Raw genomic sequence first — 24,845 nt, 5'->3', positions numbered from 1 at the left:
ATTTATGATATGATGTTGATCATGATCCATAATGATCCAGTGATACACATTTGAAGATGAGCGCAACTTTTATTGGAAATATTTCAAACGCTCGTTTTAAGCGGGAATGCAATTAATTTGCTCAAGGTAACAACGATTTGACCAATTGCACTAGATGCAAATAATAATAATAGCTAATTAATCGTTCTTTTTTTCGAACAAATGTGACCAAAACGGTTATAAAAATGCTGTCATTATAAATGGTTTCTAGTGTCAATGTATTAATTGTTTTTTCCGTTTACATTTCATGTTGTGACACTTCTCTTCTCTCGAACATAGATGCTGCTACGTCAGAGCGGCCAAAGCGTCAACAAGCTTCCCCGTACTTTTTGACAAGCGTCCTTGACAGGGCAGCCATCTTTGCAGCTCAAGTCGGCGGCGGTGTGTACGTACAGTACTTATCCTGCTGCTGTCTGTCATTAAGGACAATCAATGAACAAAAGAAAAAGAGAAAATCACACAATGCTCTTGACTGAATAACTTTTGTAGCTTTAATAAGGATTAATCTATATTTAATTTATTCATAGATGCCACCTACGTCACTAGAAATAGAACGCCGCCATATTGACGACCAATCTCGCCCGGTATGGCTGGCCAAACTGCCCATTTGAATGAGAGGGAAAGAAAGAGATACATGGATAAAATTTTAATTTTAGGCTCCGATCCTTATTTTGTTACCGCCAGTTTTCTTTTGTCCATTATTATCTGCCCCAGACTTGCCTTCCATGATATATATATATATATATATATATATATATATATATATATATATATCTTGTGCATAACCCCTCCCCATACAGTGGGAATCGCTTGAAGGCTTTCAAGAGTACAGACGCGTATCAATATGCTGTTGCTGGATGGGTAACAAACGTAAAAGTGCGGCACCTGGCCACCAAGGATTTATATTTAATCATGGGAAATGTAGGTATTATAAAAAAATGCAAATGTATGATTTTGGTGGTAGTTTGCTCTGACTAGGTAGCGAGTTGTTAGCTAGCTAAGTGGCTAACAGATAGTAGCTTGCCAGCTGTTAGCCACGGCTCACGGCTAGCTGTCATTAATCTGGATTAGGCCTGTCGCGATAGTCAATAAATCAATTAAATCGCACGATAAAAAAAATTAGCTAAATTTTTCTGGCCGTGATCATTTCCATTTGCATGCTTGTTTGTGTTCCTCGTCTCTCTCTCTCTCTCTCTACCAAACAGACTGGATGCCAACTCTGTTTAAGACATAACCGACATATTTTACGTGAATACTCTCCAAAACCGAGATTTAAACATAATGTTGTGCGTATTTGTCCATTCAGACACGAAACAGAGCTCAATTCATTACTCGCGCGCTGTACAGGGGTCTATGGCTGCACACTTCGGGTCGAGTGCGTGCGCACAGAAAGATGAGACATGATACAATATGAGACATTCATACAATATGAGACATTTCTTCTAGACTTTTCTTTTGGCATAGAATAAAATACCAGTTTGGGGTTTCTCTTTCGGCTGTTGTTGCAGCCAACTGCACAACATATTGCAGCTATTACTGAGACCGTCGGTCGTCAAGATGGAGGCGCAAAGCTACAGTGACGCCATGTGACCCGAACGAATAATTTATGCAGTGAAGACTGTGACATGTTTGACTGAAAATCTTAAAGGGGAACAAGGCAAATCTAGACATTTCTTCGCTGATTTTCACTTTTGTTGTCGCATGTTTTCTCAGAGAGCTCCCTCTACAGCTGTGAGGCGTATATTTCACAACACTGTCGTAAAAAAAAACTCCTCCCCCTTTCTACCGCTGCTCATGTGCATTTGTTATTATCGGAGCCGGCAAACTTTATCGTGTGGAGCTGTGTCTACCGAGGTGGGTAATACATCATCCGCATTGAGGGCGGCGTGTGTGTTTGTCGAATAGCCGTGAAGCAGTTTGTGTTTCTCTCTCGTTCTCGCTTCTCACGAGACTACCTATTTCCAGCTTACCAGGACGTTAGTCAACATGTTGCAAGGTTGGTTTTCCGCCTGGGAACGCTGGGAAATGGGCAAGTCACCATTTTCACTGGAACAGGTTATTTTAACCATCCAAATGATTTCTAAACGGTTTTATTAAGTTGAAATAGTTGCCAAGTTCCCCTTTAATGCACCATATACAAGGTTACATGGGTCAAAAACAATGAAAACAATAACGTTTTGTGCATTTTGACGGCAAGTAAAAATCGTTCACTAATTGTTCTCTCTTACAACAGTGATTCAACATGCTGAATCAAGCCAACTCCCGCTAGCATGAGCCAGACTACAGTCGAAGTGAGGAACACACCGCAAAAACTACCCCGACATTAGTCACTGCCCTTAAAAATAATGTTTTTTTTTATTTCATAAAAAATCGTTCACATCCATATTGGAAAAAGGCTCTTTAAATGTTTCAAATGTTCGTCACACTAGGAAAAAATGGTTCTTTGGGGAACCAAAAATGGTTCTTCTGTGACATCACTTTATTTTTAAGAGTGTAGGACCAAAGAAATCTGCTTTAAAAGATGCTTTTGAGATTGGTATAAATTGAGTTTGTAGTTATGAAACGGTGATGAAAAAGGTCTTCTGGATGCCACAACGCAATATTTCCCAGCAAAACCTAAAGAAAAATCGTCCAATCGGAGTCGATGTTGTTGCTTTGACCTTAGCCAGAGCACAAGGAGTGATACTGAAGGACAAATAAGAAACTCAGATTCGCTTTCTTACTGTTGCTAGCAAGAGTCTTATTGTGCACCCACTGCACCAGCTCAGCCATCAATCTTTTACGCTTGCTGTAGAAGTGATCCAGCTTTACGGCAAATCAAGTTCTTCTCTCAGACTGTTAATCTGCACTTCATAGCCCGCCGTCACCGTGGTATCGGCCCTCAGAGGGCCCTCAAGGGCCGTATATAAGCTCCACTCACTCTCACCATCTGAATCCACCAAAAGGTTGTTGAGAGAGTGAATCACAGTTTTAAAGACACCTAAACACATTACTCATAAAGAGCACGAGAGGGAAGTTGCCGAAGCAAATAGCGGTGTCGAATTTATCCTTTTGGATGATGGGAACCAGTCATTTTGATCCTAAAAGTAGAAAGAATTCATAGCCTAAACCAGATCATCCGCTTGAACAAGGTACTCAATTATTCATTGTTACAGGCTTATTTATGCCCACTTAAATCATATTCACTTCATGCAAAACAAAAACTCAAGAATGCCACAAGTGCAGAATTTGAATGAATGAATGAATTCATTCCGATTGAAGAATGTTTACATGAACGCTAAATTATGTGATCGGGTTGATCGGCGTGTTTAAATGTCACAAGTATTAAATCATAATTGATTTTTGACATGCGCTCACTGCACAAAGTTTCCCGCTGTTAGGGCAAACTATTCTCCTACATCGCTTCTTTCTTTATTTTAAAGAGCAGACTTAATATTTTTCTATTTCCGGTCCTAGTTAGGACACGACAGGCACATGAACCGTTATGCCGTGCTGCTAATATTTATTATATAAAAATATATTTATATATATATTGTATTTTTTTCAGATGTGAGTCTGAAATGAGGACTGTTGGGATGGATTTATGAAACTTAATTCAACAACAACAGCTTGTTTCACGCGTCATATACGTCATTTCTACGTCATTGCACAAGCGTTTCAGTTTTCAATCCGATAAAGTGTTTACATGTCCTCTCGATTGGATTAGAAAAGGTTTAAACAACCTCTTACAGTCCAAATAAAATTCTAATCAAATTTGGCCAATTTATTCCGCTTGATGTGACTTTTTTATTCCGACTCTGTGCTACTAGTCCGATTACGATTAGAATACGATTATTAGGGTCCATGTAAATGCAGCTAATGTGAAATCAAAATTTCTTAAGACTCAAGACTCAAAAATTCACGCTTTCATGTTGTTTCATGTTGTTCCAAATTCTGACCCAACCATCTGAATGTCGCAATAGAAATCGAGACTCATCAGATCAGCAGACGTTTTCCCAATCCTCTATAGTTCAGTTTCAGTGAGTCCGTGTGAGTTGTAGACTCAGTTTGCTGTTCTCAATCCGTTTTATTTTTTTCCCAAATTTCATTTAAATTTTTGCAAATTCCTTTTTTTCCATTTTAATTTTTGGGAATTAATTTTCTTTTTACCCTTTACTGTTATTTTTGTCGTAAAAAGAGTATGATTTTAATGTTAATGATTAATATGTACACAAATAAAATAGGAATGACCTTAAATTTATTGAGGACGCAGTTTTGTCATCTCTTCCAAAGGCATGTTAGCCTCAGCAGACATAGCGACAAAATCCTCAACAAACTCTTTTCTTGAGTCCGAAGACTTGAATGCACGTCTGTAGGGATGTGGTGGCCTTGCTAGCGTTATCATTGTACTTCACTTTGTTCATCACATGGCTTTTGGATAACAGGTGGTCAGTGCATGTATTTTTGCGCTTCCAGTCAACGGAATGTTGACAAAACGTACAAAACAAGAGTTCACCTGACACATAAAAGCCACATGGGAACTGCTCGGTACTCTGTACTGAGGGCTCAGCGTCGAGTTTCTTAACTAAACCGACGAAAGCAGAGCCGCTTCGCCATGCTTTCATTGTTTTGAAGGGGGAGCTGACATGACGGGAGGGGTTGTGTCACCCAGATTTGCTTCCCCGGTCTGCATTTTCCCCAGACATGCATTATTTTCCCACACAAAAACAGAATTTCATTCCAAATATGTAAAATTCCGCGTTAATTTAACAATTCCGAGATTCCGTGCTCGCTGAAATTATAGGGCCCTACGTGTTGTAGGGGTGTCGGAATTAATCATTTCTACGATGCATCGCGATGCAGACGAGGACGATTCGGTATCGGTTCAGTAATAGACCATAACCGATTATAAGACGCTTTTCTGACGTCGTTTGACGCGCATGTGCTTTTTCGCGGTATTATACAATGGCAGAGGGAGGCGAGACGCGATTGCGAGTAATTAAAAATGCTCCAACTACTTTAAAAGCCTACATCTGGGCACATTTCGGCTTTTATGAACAACCTGGTAAGCACGACCTGGAGAAGACACACACTGTGTGTAAATCATGTCACGCACAAGTAAAATACGCAGTAAAAATAAAATATATCTAACTTGAGAAACCACGTCAGCCGTTTTCACCCCGAGCTGTTAACGCCTGGCAGAGTCTGACTGCTTTTATTTACTGACAAAATTGTATACATGTGAAGTAAAATTTTAAATTGAGGATGCAGTGCATTGTGATATCGAATTGAACTGAATGGATGACATGATAATCGTAATCGAACCGAACCGTGAGACCAGTGTAGGTTCACAGCCCTAACGTTTTGTGGGTTCGTGTCGCGATTCCGTGAAAGCGGAAATTATAGGGCGCTACGTGTTGTGTGTTCAGATGCTCTTCTGTCGACCTCGGTTTAAACAAGTGCTTATTTGAGTTAATGTTGCCTTTCTATCAGCTCGACCTCCAGCATCAACATGGCATTTTCACTCACAGAACTGCCGCTCGCTGGATATTTCCTCTTTTCCGGATCATGTAAACACTAGAGATGGTTGTGCGTGAAAATCCCACTAGATCAGCAGTTTCTGAAATACTCAGACCAACAACCATGTCAAAGTCACTTAAATCACATTTCTTCGGTTTGAAGTTCAGTAGATCATCTTGATCATGTCTACATGCCTAAATGCATTGACCAACAACCAAGACCAACAACCATGCAATTTCTTCAGTTTGAACTTCAGTAGATCATCTTGATCATGTCTACATGCATTGAGTTGCTGTCTGAATAAATATTGGCATTAACGATCAGTTGAACAGGTGTACCTAATAAAGTGGCCGGTAATATTTATTTTCATATTTATGCTAGTAGACTATATTAAAATAGAATATTTCAAAGCATTGTCTGCTTAGTAGGCGGTGACATGCATTGATGCTTCATTCACGCTTTCAGCCTTCAGTGTTTCACCCGAACGTCACCGTTTGAAGATTTGTGCATGAAGTGAAGAGTGATTTCAGTGGATCACTGCTGCCCCCTGTTGACCACCAGCTTTTCCTCTGGGTGACCGAAGTGTTCAAGCAAAGCATTTAGGGGAATATTTATTTTGCTAATAAAGAGAATAACTCCTGTACAAAAGCAGAGGCAGAAATTAAGAGAGTTGTGTATCACCTTGAGGTAGACAAGTCGTATATCAAACGTTATAAAAGTGCAGGTGATTCAGAAATGGCATATCATTTATTCAATTAACTAAATATGCATATAGGGCGAATTCAGGTTAATATGTTGCTATTGAAAAAATATGTATAGTCTGTATTATTTGCATTTAAAAAAGAGGAAAAACTCCTGAGGGTATCAGACATCAGAAACGATTTAAACATCACTATTCCCATGCATAAGCAGACCTTATTTCACACTGCTTAAAAAGTGCTTAGCTTTTGCCTGAAAGGTCAAAAATAAACAGTTACACATAACGGAGAGAGAGAGAGAGAGTGCTGAGAAGATATATATCCCTGGAAGGGATTTGTAGAGCTCTCCGTTTAAGCTGCTTACCCACCCTGAAGCAGTCGGCTCTAATCCACCTGCTTTATACATTTAGCTTATTTGTATTCATCTAAAAACTGTGTGAACAGCAGGCAACAATGCCTGATGCTCAGGTGGCCGAACCGAAAGGGAAAATACAGCAGATGCTTAATATCAGGGTCTTCCTCTATTCCTTCTTAACTCACCGTTTTGCTCACAGGGGGGGATTAGCAAGAAAACAAGCATATCAATAACACCGGCATCAGATGCGTTTTCAGAAACCTGCAAATGCGACTAGAGCTGGCGGCTTCACTGAGAGGACAGAAAATGTCAAACAAATTCAGTTTTTAATTATTTAACAAATGGAGACGGACAGAGATTAGAGCAGTCTGGGGATTCAAAGAAAAAGACGGACACCTATAGGCCTGATATTGTCAATATTGCCCATCATAATCACCTTTTAATCCCTAAATGACTTGATTATGGCATCTATTAAAAAGTTCAAAGAATGTCCGCAAATTCTACTAATAATATGTTTTATAGGGATGAAGTTGAGTAACCGAGTAAAGAGAAAGTGACCGCAATAATCAATCACGAATTGAAAACATTCAAAGAATTTTTCAGCCTTTAAAACGTTTAAATTAGCCTGATCTTTTTTAATTGAAGGTGTGGTGGTATGGGTCGGTTTAAGGTTGGGTTAAGGTGTAAGGGTTGGGTCAACAGTGTAATTACAAATGTAATTACACAAATTAATTACAGCTGTAATTAAATGCAGGTATTATTAAAATATAAGTAAAATGTAAAAACATGTATGTACACAATAAGTCCATTGTATCAAATTATTAATTTCAATGCAAGTACATAGTAGTTAAAGCCACTTAATATGAAGTGGGACCGAATGATTTCTGAACTTAAGACTGGGGAAATAAATGGCTTCTGACTGAAAATTCAGCTTTGCATCACAGAAATAGATGACATTTTAAAGTATATTCAAATAGAAAATAGAAATTATAATACTATATTTCACAAAGTTGTCTGTAAGAGTTTTGTTATTCTGAACCATCATCCATATCTGTATACATATCGCAGCACTTAGCTGGAAAAACATTAATGAAGTTTTAAAAAAAAATTGTTAAAAATAAATAAGTCCCAGCGAGATGTGCATGAAAAACCTTATTCAGTGAAATCATGGAAGAGACAAAACCAAACAAAAAACATTCAGAAAGCCCAAATGTTTCCTCAGAAACATCAGAATGTGCAAAAAGGCCCATGAATCATCAGCGAGTTAACGTTGAGCATCAAGACGCCGTAGAGAATGAGCTGGAAAACCCTCAGGCACAAAACAACCATTCAAACAGCCTGAAATCAGGGAACAGCTTTTCTTCTGCTGCAGAAAAACTCAAAAAGAGGAACACTAAGTGTGACGGTTTTCAAGAAACAAAGCATATGCTAAAAACAAGCACAAAGTTTCTGAGCATTCACAACATTAGCGCTTGGCAGTGGGGAGCGAGAGAAGAAAGTTAAATGACTGAGAATCTGAATTAAATTCGGTTCAGTGAATTTATTGTGGCCGTACAAACGAATGAACTATAAACACACAGCAAAAAAATGATTTGAGTGCTCCTGATCAGAACTGAAGAAATGATCTTCTACAATCTGATGGAACTAATTTAATTATGTATAATAGTAAAACAGTAAAGCAAGTAAAGGAGGGTTTATAATGCAGTTACTTAATAATTATAAAAACCAGGAACTGTCAGACTGCGATCCTGTCTTGATATGGATAAGCACATCTCCAACACCATGAAAAACTGACAAAACACATTGAAATATAAAGCACAAAATATCCATATTTGATAACAATGTAATTGTTGAGCAACAATCGGTGGAGAAATGTGTACGTCACCATTTATTAATTTAAAATCTAACATAATATCCATTCAACTTGTCAATCTGCATAATCCTCAAACGTGTGCAGGACTGGATGGGTTCAACAAATACGTGCAGAACATGAATAATGACTGCTAAACCATGAATGAGACATTTTCAATGTCCATGGAGTTTTTTTTTTTTTTTAAGGAAAATATCTATTGCAACTCTCTTTTTTTAATTTATACTTTTTTTAATTTTACTTTTTTTTACTTTAACTTTATTTTATATTTTACATTAAGCCTGCAATTATTTGATCAAAAATACAGGAAGAAACCGTAATATTGTAAAATATTATCACAACTTAAAATAATGGTTTTCTATTTTAATATACTTTAAAATGTAATTTATTCCTGTGATCAAAGATAAAAATGCTGTTTTTTTTATTTTTTTATTTATCAATGTATCCTGAAAAAAAGTATCACAGGTTATAAAACAATATTAAGCAGCACAACTGTTTCAACATTGATAATAAATCATCATATTATAGTGATTTCTGAAGGATCATGTGACACTGAAGACTGGAGTAATGATGCTGAAAATTCAGCTTTGATCACAGGATATAAATTACATTTTAAAGTATATTAAAACAGAAAACCATCATTTGAAGTTGTATTCTTTCGAAAACATTAAAAATAGTAATGTTTCCAAACTTTAAACCGGCACCGTATACATATATATATATATATATATATATATATATATATATATATATATATATATATATATATATATATATGCACTGGAATTAAGTCAATCACTGGAATTAAATGGGTTATGTACGGGTAAACCCCTAAATGGGCAGCAATATACAACATATTCAAGCGTTTTTACTTTTTTATCATACAGGCGAAACTCGAAAAATACGAATATCGTGCAAAAGTTAGAATTTTGATGATTATGGCTTACAGCTTATGAAAACCCCAAATTCAAAATCTCAGAAATTTTCAATATTAGGCCTACATGAAATTAATTTTAAAAAAAGGATTTTAAATACAGAAATGTCAGTCCTCTGAAAAGTATAATCATGCATATGTATATAGTTATATATATACCAGAGTCCGTCCTCTGTATATACTAAATATATTAGTTTCACCTTATAATTTGAATTAACGTTACTGGAATACATGAACTGTTGCACAATACTCTCATTTTTCGAGTTTCACCTGTAGGTGCATCAAAATATTTAATTTCTATGGTCACTGGTAAAATTAAACAATACATTTCTCTATTTTCTACTATTTAAATGTGTATTTGTGGCCAACTTTGAAAAATTATTATTATTACTATTGTTGTTATTATTACTCATTGTTGTTGTTGTTGTTGTTGTTGTTATTATTAATCTCTGTTTGGAATATTATCATGACATCATTCTGCAAAGTGACCTGCAGGTGAACTAACCAAAAGCTTCTGTTCACAGAGACATTTAAACACACACTCTGTGAAAACTCAGCTACACTGAGTCTGTTAAACGGGATCTCACCAGCCCTTCGATCTGGATTTGTTTGACGGGAGAATCCAGTGTTTTTCCAGTTTCTTTACGGGATGTCATCTTCACGCGCGCTGGGGATACAAGCAAAGAGTACAGGCTATGGATACAGGACCGTTAAACCAGTGGCTTCCGGTGAACCTGAGAGCGATAAAAGAATCATTTACTTCGGAATCGGATCTTTTTCGATGAGTGTGTTGAACCGGTTCAAAACCGGCACTAAAGCGATTAATTATTTAAAAAAACATTTTATGAAAACGTGCAAAAACATGTTCAGCTGAGGGATGCAAATATAATATTGTTTATTATATATTCACATTCTATTTATGTTCTAAATTACTTTTATAACGTTAAAAGTAATTTTTAAAACATGTTTTTTTTATCATGACCGCAAAAACTTAACTAAAAATCCATAATATTACAATAAGCAGCCTTATTAATAGAAATCCCGTAATAAAAAGCAATATGTAACTACGTATTTCACATTACGGTTGTTTTGAACGGTTCCTTGCAATGAAATTAACTGTTTGAAAGAATCGATTCACGCTCGCTAGAAGGTACAGCTCTGATAGTGGTCGGAGAAACAATAACTATTGCCCACTGTTCCTAGAGTGAGTTAACTAATACATTTCTGAAAGTCACTATCTAATAATAACTAATTAAACTTTTATATTATTCTTTGTTATTATTAACTTATTCCTATTAGTATTTGTTAGGATTAACGCGGTATTTCAAGTATAGCAGCTTGCGGGTTTCCACCCGGTACACATTTACTGTAACCACGCTGGTACCATGCTAGAAATGTTTGAGATTGGCGTGAGTTTCGTCAAACTGTTTTGTTGACATATTGACATAAATCAAGGGTATTAATCCTCACCAATTCGGAGTGATTGTTATTCTTCTTCTGCCCTGTCAGGATAATCTATTCGTTCAAACTGTCTGAGCTTTATGTATAAATAATTCATCATGAAGATAAAGCGTCAGAAACACGCGAAGAAAACCATCAGTTTTTACAAGTACAACTTTAGCTTTAGGGAACCTTTCCAAATAATAATTGACGGTACGTTTTGTCATGCGGCGTTAAAGAATAAGATTCAAATCAAAGAGCAATTGCCAAAGTATCTGATGGGAGAAGTTCAGCTCTGCACCACAAAGTAAGTCAATCTTATTTCTAGTATTGATGCACGTGTGTATCATTAGATGATGTATAATAACAGATTTGTGCTGTTCTTTTGCAGCTGCGCACTGAAGGAACTTGAAACCCTTCCAAAAGAGCTTTATGGAGCTAAACTAATCTTACAGAGATTTCAGATCAGGAGATGCAAACACACGAAAGATCCTGTTCCTGCATCTGAGTGTTTGCTGTCAATGCTTGGAGAGACAAATCCACACCACTACTTCATCGCAACTCAGGTAAGGACTCAATAACTGGAACAAAGTCCTGTGGTTTTGTAGAATTAAAGGATTAGTTCACCTCAAAATGAAAATTTCCTAATAATGTACTCACCCCAATGCCATCCAAGATATCCATTTCTTTCTTTCCTCAGTGGAAGAGAAAATAAGTTTTTTGAGGAAAACATTTCTGGATTTTTCTTCGAATTATCGACTTCAATGGCAACCAGCGTTTTGAAGTCCAAATAATGCAGTTTCAAAGGTCTTTGAAGTGCTTTAACAGTCTGTGCACGATCGCAGCTGAGGAGGAGGGGCTTATCTAGCGAAACGATAGGTCATTTAAAAAAAAATGTGTATATATATATACTTTTTAACTACAATTGTTCAGATTGAGCTGATCTGCAACGCGGCGGGAACTACCTCGTCACTTTTAAAAGATTTAAACACCCAGGATATGCACACGTAAGGACCGTTTTAAACAATAATATTACACAGACATAAATATGTCATTCAACATACAATACAATTTGAACTATCCTCCTTCACACAGTCGCTTTGTAAACAGTTGGGCGGTACTTCCGCCGGCGACATCGATCGTGACCTTTCAACGTGATGAAGTAGTTGCCAGCGTGCTGCAGATCAGCTCAATCCGAACAATTGTAGTTAAAAAGTGTATGTATATATATATAAATTTGTTGAAAATGACCTATCGTTTCGCTAGATAAGACTCTCCTCCTCAGCTGCGATCATGATCGTGCACAGACTGTTAAAGCACTTCAAAGATCTTTGAAACTGCATTGATTTGGACTTCAAAACGTTGGTTGTCATTGAAGTCCATTATTCGAAGAAAAATCCAGAAATGTTTTCCTCAAAAAACTTATTTTCTCTTCCACATGGATATCTTGGATGGCATTGGGGTGAGTAAAAATTTTCATTTTGAGGTGAACTAATCCTTTAAGGAATAATAACACACAATGGTTCTTATTACCAGGATCAGGAGTTGACGAAAGCGCTGAAGAAGATCCCAGGTGTTCCTCTGCTCTACATTATCCTCAACACGATGGTGTTGGACAAGCCGTCTGAACGAACGCTGAAGCACGTCGAAGCCGTTCAGCTGGGTGAGATCGTGAACCCGTCGCAACAGAAGAGCATCCAGAGTCTGAAGGAGAAGGAGGGCCTCGGCAAAGACGGTGAGGACAAGAGAGGCAGAAAACGCAAGAGGAAATCCAGCAATCCCAACCCACTCAGCTGCCTGAAGAAAAAGAGGAAAGCCATGCCTCAGCAGCTCAAAAAGACGGACGGAGAGAAAAAGAAGAGGATTAGAAAAAAGAAGCGACGGCCTGTTGGAGGAGAGAAAGCTGTCGGATCCGATCCCGTTAAAGCTTAGAGTCGAGCAGAGCTTGTGCAAGAGTGTGTGAAGACTTTTCCCAGATCATGCATATGTGCCATATGTGTCTAATAAACTAGTGTTTCTCTTTTAACCAAGCCTGTTTTTTGTGGATCTTTAAGTTGTAATTAAGATGTGTGTGTGTGTGTGTGTGTGTGTGTGTGTGTGTGTGTGTGTGTGTGTGTGTGTGTGTGTGTGTGTGTGTGTGTGTGTGTGTGTGTGTGTGTGTGTGTGTACACACAGTAGTGGTAGTGTACTGTATTATTCAAAATGTGTTATTCAAAATTTTGTAAGCCTATTGCTGAGTCAATTGTTTTATTTGTGATGATGACAATTTTTTGGTCAGGCTGTCATACAAAGAAATTATAAACTTATGCAGAATTGAGAGAGAAGCAATGAAATATTAATAACTAATGTTGTAGTGTGTGTGTGTGCGTGTGTGTGTGTGCGTGTGTGCAAATAATATCAAATTAATGTTTTAATGATGATGTAATAGTTAGAATTTTAGGTATATATTTGCCAGCAGGCCACTTGTTTTTTTCTAATTTTGTCAATACATTTATATATTTTTCAATTAAACAACCTTGATTTTTGTGGAGGTTTAAGTTATAATTATATTATGGTTATAAATATTTTATAGTGCTGTTAAATTGATTAACTGAATCTAACTTAAAAGTTTGTGTTTATGTAATATATGTGCGTTTATATTATATGTATTTATATGTACTGTATATATTATACAGTGTGTGTATACCTATATAATATAAACACACATACACAAACTTTTATGTTAGATGTGATTAATCAATTTGACGGCACTTAAATATTATAATTAAAATTAGTTATTTGAGAACTGAACTGTAGTTGGCTTATTGTATTTATAATTAGAAGGGGAATATATATATTATATATTTAATAACAACTGTGTATTAGATCAGATTGGATGTCTGTACATCCATTCCTCGTATATATCATGTTAAATATTATTGGAAATGCTTATTAATAATGAATAATATAAATTTAAAGTGATAATGTTTTAATACTATTATTTTATAATAATAATGAATCAAGTTGCATTTATGGTCAGAATTTGAGGTTATATTTTTTACCACAAGAGGGAGGTACAGCCTCAAAGAGCCAATCAGACTTTTTTGCCCAATAAGTTTGATATTTGAAAGGTTCGTTCACATAAATTAATATTTATTAATAAATTTATATTAAATTCCAATGTTTTTGCTTGGAAAACACCTAAACAATGTGTAATTTTATCACATTATTTAGTGTGATGCATCATGGGAGAGGCTCTGAAAGAGAACTTGGTCCCATTCTGTCTCTTCGAATGTGTAACGTCAGAGACTTGATCTATTGGGTTTAAATATAGCCTCCATTGTGTCTCAGCTATTTCTGTTCTGAGTTGGGTTGTATTGCTTGTTTGTTCAGGTTGCTTGGGAAACACAGAGAGGACAGGACAGCATGCGACTCGTGTTCGTCATAAAGCTCAGATCTACCCAGAAAACATACTAATGTCTGCATGGGCTCAAAATCAAAGGCAAATGTAATTTGTGACCTATTCAGTCCTGGAACAAATAAACTGGGTGGGTCCGGGGAAAAGTCTAGAGAAAAAACAGGGGAAAAAATTAAATTCTGGGTTGTTGCAACCAGTGTTGGGGGTAACTTATTACAAGTAACTTGAGTTACGTAATCAGATTACTTTTTCAAGTAACTAGTAAAGTAACGCATTACTTTTTCAATTTACAACAAAATATCTGAGTTACTTTTTCAAATAAGTAACGCTAGTTACTTTTTCACATTTATTGACTGACAGCTCTCCTGTCCCCATGTTGAGAGAAATAAAGTGAGGTGTTGTGTGCATTTGCATTGAACATGCATTTACTCATCTCACTTGAACAAAAACATTCAGTATTCCTCAAAATGAATAAAAACAGTCAAATGCAATCACAGAATTTTGTGCAAAAGTTTTATAATTAACTATGTTAAATTACACAAATATACTTTATGTATTTAATCTCACTTTATTAACCAATGTCTTTGCTGCTGACCTACAATGATCTAATTCAACCATACTAATAAGCAAAAATGACTTTAGATTAGGTTTAGAAATAAGAGTGTTGAACTTCCTTCTCCTGTAGCTGAAAGGTTTGTTTGAGCGGCGCCCTCTATTGTACAGTAGTAAATATGCATAGTAAATATGCATTTCCTTCAGCCTTACGCTTATTCATTTAACTTTTGATGTGAAAGGGCCTTAACAATTGGCAAAAATAGATTGTTTTAGCTGTTATTAAAAAACAAACAAACAAGCCCATGCAGGTGAGAAAAAGTAACGCAAAAGTAATGTAACGCATTACTTTCCATAAAAAGTAACTAAGTAACGTACTTAGTTACTTTTTTGGGGAGTAACGCAATATTGTAATGCATTACATTTAAAAGTAACTTTCCCCAACACTGGTTGCAACCCATGTTTGAGTCAAATATGGACAAAGCCAACCATTTTTATTGGCTTTGGCTGTACAACCAAGTAAAAGTAAAAGATCTGTTTAGGTGTTTGTGTTGAAGAGGGCTCTGCCCTTTCTCTTTTTGGGGTGTTCATATCACAAGTGTCATTCATGTCAACCTCCCTGTTTAAGCTTGGTCGATACACCTCAGAGCTCAAAATGTCTGAAAAAATAAAGCTTTGGAAAAGTGGGAGTGTAGAGGGTGGGAAGAGGAGAGAGAACAACCAATCATACACAATCTGCAACACACTCATTATACAGACACATGAATATATGACAGATTTGTGGGCACATTGATGCATTTTACAAACATAACCCTATAAACGCGAATGAATATTTTTTCCCCGTTTACACGAAGGGAAGACGCAGATATTTGCCTGCGGTTTGGACTCTTATTTACACGAAAACCCCGTTTTTATCACAGAAACGACGATAAAGTGGAGATTTCTGATAACGCCGGTTATATGTTGCCGTGTCAACTGGGAGAAACTGGGGTTTTTTTTAGGATCTCAAGCGTCACTTTAGGCGCAAGGAAATGTTTAACGTCACGTGAGCGCCCAGTTTGGCATAGTTATGATGGCGCTAGACGCCGTATTTATGCGGGTTGATGTAAATGACAACTTTTTTGAAAACGATGTTGTGTGAACAATGTTATTATTGAAAACGGAGGGGGGGATATTCGTTTCTCTAAATACCCGGCTATGTGTAAATGTGGCCCTAAAATGGCTAATAATAATGTATTAATTACATTTACCAGCACTAGAGTCTGTGAATAAATGACGTGTCATTTTAACAGAAAGAATAAAGGCATTTACTTTTTTGTCCATTGGTCTTTGAATTGTCAGTAGCCTACCATAAACTGTTGATCACCCCACTGATCTGGGGTGCGTTTCCCAAAGCCAACTATGGTCGCACTATGGTTCCGTCGTTACCAATAGAGTTCAATGGAAATTGCGATCATAGTTGGCCAACGATGCTTTTGGGAAACGCACCCCTGATTGGTTACAAGGTTACGTCAGAAGCACCAGCGATTTCAAACCGTGTTTTTGAGACTGTCTTTGTTTCACTGCAGTTTTAAAGGATAATTCCGGTATTTAACACTTTGGGGTCGGTGAGTTGCATAGTTTTGAAAACGAACGTTAAAGCTCCATTAGGTAACTTTTGTAAACAAATATTTGTTAAAACTGTAATTATGTCCTGACAGTAGAATATGAGAGAGATAATCTGTGAAAAAAACAAGCGCCTCTGGCTCCTCCCTGTGGTCCTATTGCCATTTGCAGCAATACACCGCTCCCGGTCAGAAACAACCAATCAGAGTCAGGAGGAATGTCTTAGCAGTGTCAATCACGCTCGTGTAGGCGCTGATCACCCCTCTCTTGCACAGCGCGAGCACATCCCGTCGTTCGTGACCCTCCTGTTCGAAGTCGTTCATCCAAATTAACGAATCTTTTTTCGAGTCATTTCGTTCATTCAACGAACCAAATGACTCGAAAAAAGATTTGTTCATTTTGAACGAGTCTTTTTCAGAGTCATTTCGTTCATTCAACGAACAAAATGACTCGAAAAAAGATTTGTTCATTTTGATGAACGAGTTCGAACAGGATCACGAACGTGCATCACAGAACTGAGCAAGGTGAGCATTTGTGCTTATAAAACTTAAAGTTTTTTATTTATTTTTGGAGTGACCGATCGTTTCTCTAGATAAGACCCTTATTCATCGTCTGGTATCGTTTAAAGCCCTTTGAAGCTGCACTGAAACTGTCATTTGGTCCTTGAAACGTTTGTGTCCTATTGAAGTCCATTATATGGAGAAAAAGCCTGGAATGTTTTCATCAAAAACCTTAATTTCTTTTCGACTGAAGAAAGAAAGACATCTTGGATGACATGGGGGTGAGTAAATTATCAGCAAAAGTTTTTTTTAAAGTGAACTAATCCTTTAACGTTATCTTACTAGCTATTTATAACTTATAGGAAGAGTGCAACGTTATAAAGTTACATGTATTGCAAAATACATAATGATTTGAGGACCAAGTTTGTAGTCAAAGTATGGGCAGGCCATAGTCAATGTAAATCATATTGTTGATGTTTCGTCCCTATTAGTGAATGTTCCATGACTGTTTATAATCCGCCGTCATCGGTGGTCCTGCTTACTAGCCTGCGCGTTCACGGCAGGCTCCGCTGTGGGGGAGGAGCTGTGGGGGAGGAGCTGTGGAGGGAGGAGCTGTGGAGGGAGGAGCTGTGGGGGAGGAGCTGTGGAGGGAGGAGCTGTGAGGGAGGAGCTGTTGGGGAGGAGCTGTGGGAGGAGTGGGATGAGCTGTGGAGGGAGGAGTTGTGGGGGAGGAGCTGTGGAGGGAGGAGCTGTGGGGGAGGAGCTGTGGGAGGAGTGGGAGGAGCTGTGGAGGGAGGAGCTGTGGGGGAGGAGCTGTGGGGGAGGAGCTGTGGAGGGAAGAGCTGTGGGGGAGGAGCTGTGGGAGGAGTGGGAGGAGCTGTGGATGAGGAGCTGTGGAGGGAGGAGCTGTGGAGGGAGGAGCTGTGGGGGAGGAGCTGTGGAGGGAGGAGCTGTGGAGGGAGGAGCTGTGGGGGAGGAGCTGTGGAGGGAGGAGCTATGGGGGAGGAGCTGTGGAGGGAGGAGCTGTGGGGGAGGAGCTGTGGAGGGAGGAGCTGTGGGGGAGGAGCTGTGGAGGGAGGAGCTGTGGGGGAGGAGCTGTGGAGGGAGGAGCTGTGGAGGGAGGAGCTGTGGGGGAGGAGCTGTGGAGGGAGGAGCTGTGGAGGGAGGAGCTGTGGGGGAGGAGCTGTGGAGGGAGGAGCTGTGGGGGAGGAGCTGTGGAGGGAGGAGCTGTGGGGGAGGAGCTGTGGGGGAGGAGCTGTGGACGGAGGAGCTGTGGAGGGAGGAGCTGTGGGGGAGGAGCTGTGGGGGAGGAGCTGTGGAGGAGGAGCTGTGGAGGGAGGAGCTGTGGGGGAGGAGCTGTGGGGGAGGAGCTGTGGACGGAGGAGCTGTGGAGTGAGGAGCTGTGGGGGGAGGGCTGTAGCGCAGCAGAGAGCAAGTGGGTTGGACCTGTAAGTTGTGCTTGTTCAAATTTTCAGGCTAAGTCAACATTTTCTCAAAACTCCCTACTGCAGCTTTAAGGGTTGTTTTAAGGACATGTTGTGCATGCCGGTAGACAGCCACTCTGAAGCGGTCAAAGGCGATAGTCAAAAAGTCGAGACAGGACCCCTCATCAAAATTTCTGTGTCCACCACCAGTTCATCCAAAACAAACTAGAAAACAGACTCAAAGTGTTAAATACCGGAATTATCCTTTAAGGAGACAATACTCAGCAATGCTGTCGACTTATGAATTTACACATAGTTTGTCTTAAAGCACATTAAAAACACCACAAAGACATATTTAAAAAAAAAACATTAAAAGCTTGATTTTCACCACTAATGAAACCGTATTGTAAATTTCAGGATAAGGGTTCCTTATATATTGTGGCATCTAAACGTTTGAAAAGCCCTGGTTTAGCTGGTATTCTGCCAAGGACATTCATAGACTCCAGCTGTCTTCACTATAGTGTTTCCCACAAAGCCTTGGGAATGTTCACCTATTCAAGTGCATTAAACATTTACAAAGCTCAGTTGAGGCTGACGTCAGTCTACGTCATTCCCTTCATAAACAGACATATGTTGCATGCAAAATGAGCAGTGTTGGGGAAAGTTACTTTTAAAAGTAATGCAGTACAATGTTGCGTTACTCCCCGAAGAAGTAACTAATTGCGTTACTTAGTTACTCTTTATAAGAAGTAATGCGTTACGTTACTTTTGCGTTACTTTTTCTCACCTGGGCTGGGCTGGGCTTGCTTGTTTGTTTTTTAATAACAAAAAAAAGGCAAATTAGGGTTAGGGTTAGGGTTAATAACACCAAAAGTGAAATAATAAGCCTCAGGCTGAAGGAAATGCATATTTACGCGTGTAGCGTAACAAACAAACAAACAAACCTTTCAGATGCTGTTATTCTGGATTCAAGAACAATAGGAAACAGGAGAAGGAGGTTCAACTCTCTTATTTCTAAATCTAATCTAAAGTCATGTTTGCTTATTCGTATGGTTGAATTAGATCATTGAAGGTCAGCAGCAAAGACATTGGTTAATAAAGTGAGATTAAATACATAAAGTATGTTTGAGTAATTTAATATAGTTAATTATAAACGTTTTGAGGTTGTATTTGACTGTTTTTATTCATTCTGAGGGAATACTGAATGTTTTTGTGCAAGTGAGATGAGTAAATGCATGTTAACGTTTAGCCTAGAACTAAAATAACCATTATATTTACACAGCGCACACAAAACCACCTCATTTTATTTCTCTCAACAATGTGAAAAAGTAACTAGCGTTACTTATTTGAAAAAGTAACTTAGATATTATGTTGTAAATAGGGCTGTGAAAAGATTAATCGTGATTAATCGCATCCAAAATAAAAGTTTGTGTTTACATAATATATGTGTGTGCCCTGTGTATAATTATTTTGTATATATATATATATATATAAATACGCACACATGCATGTATATATTTAAGAAAAATTTGTTATTTATATATAAAATATTTATATTTATATATAATATAAATTATATATAAATATATACAGTATATACATGCAAATATTTCTTAAATATATACATGCATGTGTGTGTATTTATATATATATACAAAATAATTATACACAGGGCACACACATATATTATGTAAACACAAACTTTTATTTTGGATGCGATTAATCACGATTAATCTTTTCACAGCCCTAGTTGTAAATAGAAAAAGTAATTGTTACTTTACTAGTTACTTGAAAAAGTAATCTGATTACGTAACTCAAGTTACTTGTGAGTTAACCCCAACACTGAAAATGAGAGTATGCGTGTGTCTATGGTGTGTGTGTGTGTGTGTGTGTGTGTGTGTGTGTGTGTGTGGGTAGTTGGGGGGGGGGGGGGGGTTGTTTTAAAGTGTCCATCCCAGTACAAACTCCGCAGTAGTGGACAGAGAGACAGAGTTGTGTTTCAGTGACAGAGCTGTATATATACGGCTGACAAGAAGAACAAAACGCTCTCCGGCGCCGCTCCTCATTCTAGAAACAATGGAAGTGGTTCTAACCAGACTGAGAGATTTCTCCTGTAAGGAAACTTCTTTTGATGAGTGTAAAGCCTCAGGGATGTGCCGGGATCATTCCTCATCTCTGCAGATGAAGCGTTCGGATGGAGACCGGGACATCGAGACTGCACTGGCCTGGCTGAGGAAAGAGCTGGTAGGGTTTTATTAAAACATTTTACCATATTATCAGTCATTTGGCCAGAATGTGAGGATAGAAATGTTGCCTCCTGCAAGGGGATCCCAGGAGGACTTTAGGAAAATATAAATTTGTCAATATTATAATTATTTTTCTGGTATAAATATTCCAATTAGTTTAATTCAGTCTTTTGTCATATTTTGGCAATAGAGTTTATTCTGATGTCAACCTATTTCAAATGAAGAATAATCCATAATTCATCTTTAGCTTTTCAAACCAATAATAATAATTTATAAATTCCTAAAATTCAAACAAATTATTTGTATTATCTTCTATATATTTTGATTATTATAATTATTATATAATTTCATTATGACAAAATAAAGTTATATATACAAATAAATATACTATATCTAGCATATTATTAGAATATATGTATATATAACATTAATAGTTTATATATATAAAACATTAATAATTAATAATATATACTGTGTATATCTAACAAATATATAGTGACAGTAAATATATTTATAATGTTACAAAACAAATTCAAATAAATGCTGTTATTTTGAACTTCTATAAACGAAAGAATCCTTAACATATTTCAACATTGATAATAATCATAAATGTTTCTTGAGCTGCAAATAATCATATTATTCTGATTTCTGAAGGATCATGTGACACTGAAGACTGGAATAATGAAGCTGAAAATTCAGCTTTGATCACCGGAATAAATTACACTTTACTATATATTCACATAGAAAACAGTTTATTTTAAATTGTAAAAATATTTCACAATATTACTGTATTTTTTCTTCTTCAAATAAATGTAGCCTTAGTGAGCAGAAGAGACTGTTGTGTGTGTGTGTGTGTGTGTGTGTGTGTGTGTGTGTGTGTGCGTGCGTGCGTGCGTGCGTGCGTGCGTGCGCGTGCGCGCGCGCTTGTTTTGTGTCTATTGTTGTAGGTCATGTTGTTTCAAACACCGTTACTCCTCACGAATAAAACACACACAACAGTTTCGTCATTAACATTCATGCTGTTATGGCTTCATCGTCACAGGGTGAAACTCTCTGATATATTGCTTGACATTTACAGCCTGACTCGTCATGGCAACGTTACACAAAAGACACCAGAAACTCTTTAACAGGAGCTCGTTTTATGTCTCACTGTCTGTGTTCATCACTTCAGTACTTCTGTGATTTAAAATTAACAATTGATATATATATATATATTTATTTATTTTACATTTTTATTATATACATTTGACAGTCAACTCCTATTGATATTCCAGTTTATATATTCTGCTGATTTATTAAATGATCTGCAGTGAAACAGACGATACCAGGATTTGCATTATTGCTCTATTCCAGCAAGAATCCCATTTCTCTTGAATTGGGCTCAGCGGCTTGCAAAAATGCCACCAAAATTAATAATAGTAAAATACTTACAAAAACCAAGATATGGTGCCAAAAAGTCTGCCTATAAGTTTTTGTTTTAATATCAAACGAGCAAAAGTGCTATTTTCTTAAATATCAGCATGTTTGCAAATGTGGGTTATGATTACAACAATCCAATAAACAATACATTTATAGCCTATTAGCCTAAGTGACTTACATTTTAGACGCAATATTGTCATTTTTTCCTCTATTTTGCCAACAAAAATAGTTCAAAACCTTAGAGCCATTGAGCGACTCTGAGCAACACAGTTTCAGTTTCGTTACTGAATGAATCGGCATTTTTGAATGAATTGTTCTAATGAATGACTCAATGACTCACTCATGACTCACTCACTGACTCACTTCTGCTTTGTCCCAATGAATCAGCCGTTTTGAAGGAAGATGGTAACTAAATGATTCAATGACTCATTAAGGCATTGATTTGCCGCCCCCTACTGGTGGTTTTAGTATAATTTAATTTTATTACAGATAAAGATTTTGCTGTTTTTGTATTCGGTCGTGATTCTACGACTGATTTCTTTTTTTTATTGGGGCAGACACATTAACACTCAAACAAACACACTGTTTATTCTCACAAAATTCATGTGCTTTTCTCCTTCGTTTTCTTTGATTAAATCTTTCCGATCTGGTTTCATTATTAGTCTGCCAGTGTAATTAAAGCAGTTTTTGGAGGGAACACTTCTAGTTTTGTCGTTTCAGAAACAGGCTCATGAAATGTGCTGGAATGCGGGATATTATTTCCTCTCAAAGCATCCAATTAAACTGCTATTAATGAAAAGAGCAGAAATAGGAAAAAGAAATTTGCATCTGAAAAAGATATTGACTGTCTAAAATACTTTCAACTCCTGCTATTGAATCAATGCGAGGATAAGAACTTAATCAGCATAGAAACACCGTAACCTTGCCCTGATGTTGGATGGTACGAATATGTAAATAATGTTGGAACTGTAATGTCTTTTACTGTCAATACAACCTTTGCCTATCATAAATCATCAAAATCTCTTGGCTAAAAAAATATTTTAAATAGACTCAAAACAATATTAAAACTTCATTCTGGGAAACCATGATTTACTTCCTTACAATTATCTTCCACTTCAATTTAAATTTTTGGTTATTGCCCACGATTTTTTAAAATGCTGTTGAAACATTCAGGCCTGGGTTCATTGACCGGGTTTAGATTAAGCCAGGATTAAGCCTTAATTAAATTATGACATTTAAATAGCTTTTATAAATGTGCTTTAGACAAAATATTACTGTGTGCATTTTGAGACACTGACATATTTTAAGATATAAGATACTTATGCAAGTTTCTTTCAGATAACAGATAAAACAGCTCCAACATGCATTTTAAACTGGACTAGTTTAAGCCTTGTCTGTGAAACATGGCTATAGCCTACTTTTTTAAATAAAACACCCACATCCTTCTTTAACTTCCTTAATATCTTTTTTTTCCCTTAATAACCCCCCCATTATTCTATAATCATCTATAATTCACACCCTGATATTAAATTAACTTGCTTATATTCAAGTCAATGACTGGATCAACTTGACTGCACTTACACACAAAAAATTTAGATTATAATTATATTTTTAATAGTTTGTGTTTACATATATATGTGTGTACTATGCATAATTATTTTGTACACATATGCATGTATATATTTAAGAAATATTTGCATGTATATACTGTATATATAATTTATATTATTATATTAATTTATATAAATATAAATATTTTATATATAAATAACACATCTTTCTTAAATATATACATATACGTTAGTGCCCAGCACTAATTTTTAATAAAGTAAAATCAGGTAAGGTTCATGTTCACTCTCTGCATTGTGAACTGAATATGCTTTTACAGTTAAGTTCACTTATGTGCAAAAATAATCACTTAAAATGGCATTTTTTTACATTATTCGAGAGAATCATAAATGTCGCACATATAGCAAATAGTTGCTAATACAAGCACTCATCTAAAAAAAATGAATAAAAGCATAAAAACAAGTCAAAACTTCCCTCATCTTTACAGATGGAGATGCGCTCTCAGGACCAAGCTCTGATCCGTCAGCTGATGGATCTCCACGATGGCATTCAGGAACTGAAGCAGGAGTGTGTGAAAGCCACAGAAGAAGAAGAGGAGGATGAGGAGGGAGCTTGTTGGGACTCTGGGAGTGACGGTGGAGGGAGCAGTGTGTCCTCCTCATCAGGAGAAATGTGTTTTTCCTCCTCCATCTACTCCTTCAGCACATGCATGAGCCCTGCTCCTCTATACCTGCACAAACGGGCCTTTAGTAGACGCAGCTCTGTGCCCTGAAACCTCACGTGTGTTTGATTAATACACCATACATCTTACATTACTGTTGAGTCTCTCAGAAGAACAAATCATGCATTCCTTACGTGAGAAATTTCAAAATGTATTATTGGACGATATATGAACACAGCTGCCTCGTGCTCAGAATTTTTTTTTAAAAAACAAAACAGATTTTGAATGTTTTACACACTGTATGAAACTTGACAAAGTTCAGTCTACCTGAATGCACTAATGCAAGACGTTTAGGTTTCACGTAAACACTTATAAATCTGTACACTGAAAAGTGCCTCTTCAAACTAAGTGCATACGTGTTGCATGATGTTTTTATGACAATGCAGCAAAAAATGTTGCCAGAATAATATTTTTAGTATTTATAAAATGGCATGGAATATTACTTTTTTTTAATCAAGATGTGAATTCACTGTTAATCTAATTCATCTGGGATAAGTAACTAATGACTTGCTTGCTTCGACATACTAGTACCACACAATATTATAATAAAAACATACAATCCTGATCAATGTTGAGA

General features: G+C 37.0%; 3 protein-coding genes across 3 annotated transcripts in view; 2 read left to right on the top strand and 1 right to left on the bottom strand.

Moving 5' to 3' along the window:
• eif3hb (eukaryotic translation initiation factor 3, subunit H, b) overlaps positions 1-10,140 on the bottom strand; it is a 97,056-nt gene extending 86,916 nt beyond the window's left edge. The window contains exon 1 of the mRNA XM_077195750.1: positions 9,983-10,140. Within this exon, the coding sequence (XP_077051865.1) occupies positions 9,983-10,051 (69 nt within the window). The 5' untranslated portion in view covers positions 10,052-10,140. The remainder of the gene's footprint in view (positions 1-9,982) is intronic.
• On the top strand, positions 9,936-12,861 carry utp23 (UTP23 small subunit processome component). The gene is made up of 3 exons (XM_077195751.1): positions 9,936-11,142; positions 11,227-11,401; positions 12,372-12,861. Exons 1-3 carry the CDS (start codon positions 10,955-10,957, stop codon positions 12,765-12,767), a joined length of 759 nt encoding a protein of 252 aa, XP_077051866.1. The 5' UTR covers positions 9,936-10,954; the 3' UTR covers positions 12,768-12,861.
• Positions 12,862-20,289: 7,428 nt separating this feature from the next.
• LOC143702615 (uncharacterized) lies at positions 20,290-24,831 on the top strand. Its single transcript, XM_077196672.1, has 2 exons — positions 20,290-20,557; positions 24,035-24,831. The coding sequence occupies exons 1-2, from the start codon at positions 20,390-20,392 to the stop codon at positions 24,317-24,319; spliced, it is 453 nt and encodes a 150-aa protein (XP_077052787.1). The 5' UTR covers positions 20,290-20,389; the 3' UTR covers positions 24,320-24,831.
• The last annotated feature ends 14 nt before the right edge of the window (positions 24,832-24,845 follow it).

Source organism: Siphateles boraxobius, unplaced genomic scaffold (genome assembly GCF_051911475.1).
Source record: "Siphateles boraxobius isolate OS27281-9 unplaced genomic scaffold, OSU_SipBor_1 35, whole genome shotgun sequence".
Taxonomy (NCBI): Eukaryota; Metazoa; Chordata; class Actinopteri; order Cypriniformes; family Leuciscidae; genus Siphateles; species Siphateles boraxobius.
The sequence above is the reverse complement of the archived record's forward strand: the minus strand, read 5'-3'. Positions and strand labels throughout refer to the sequence as shown.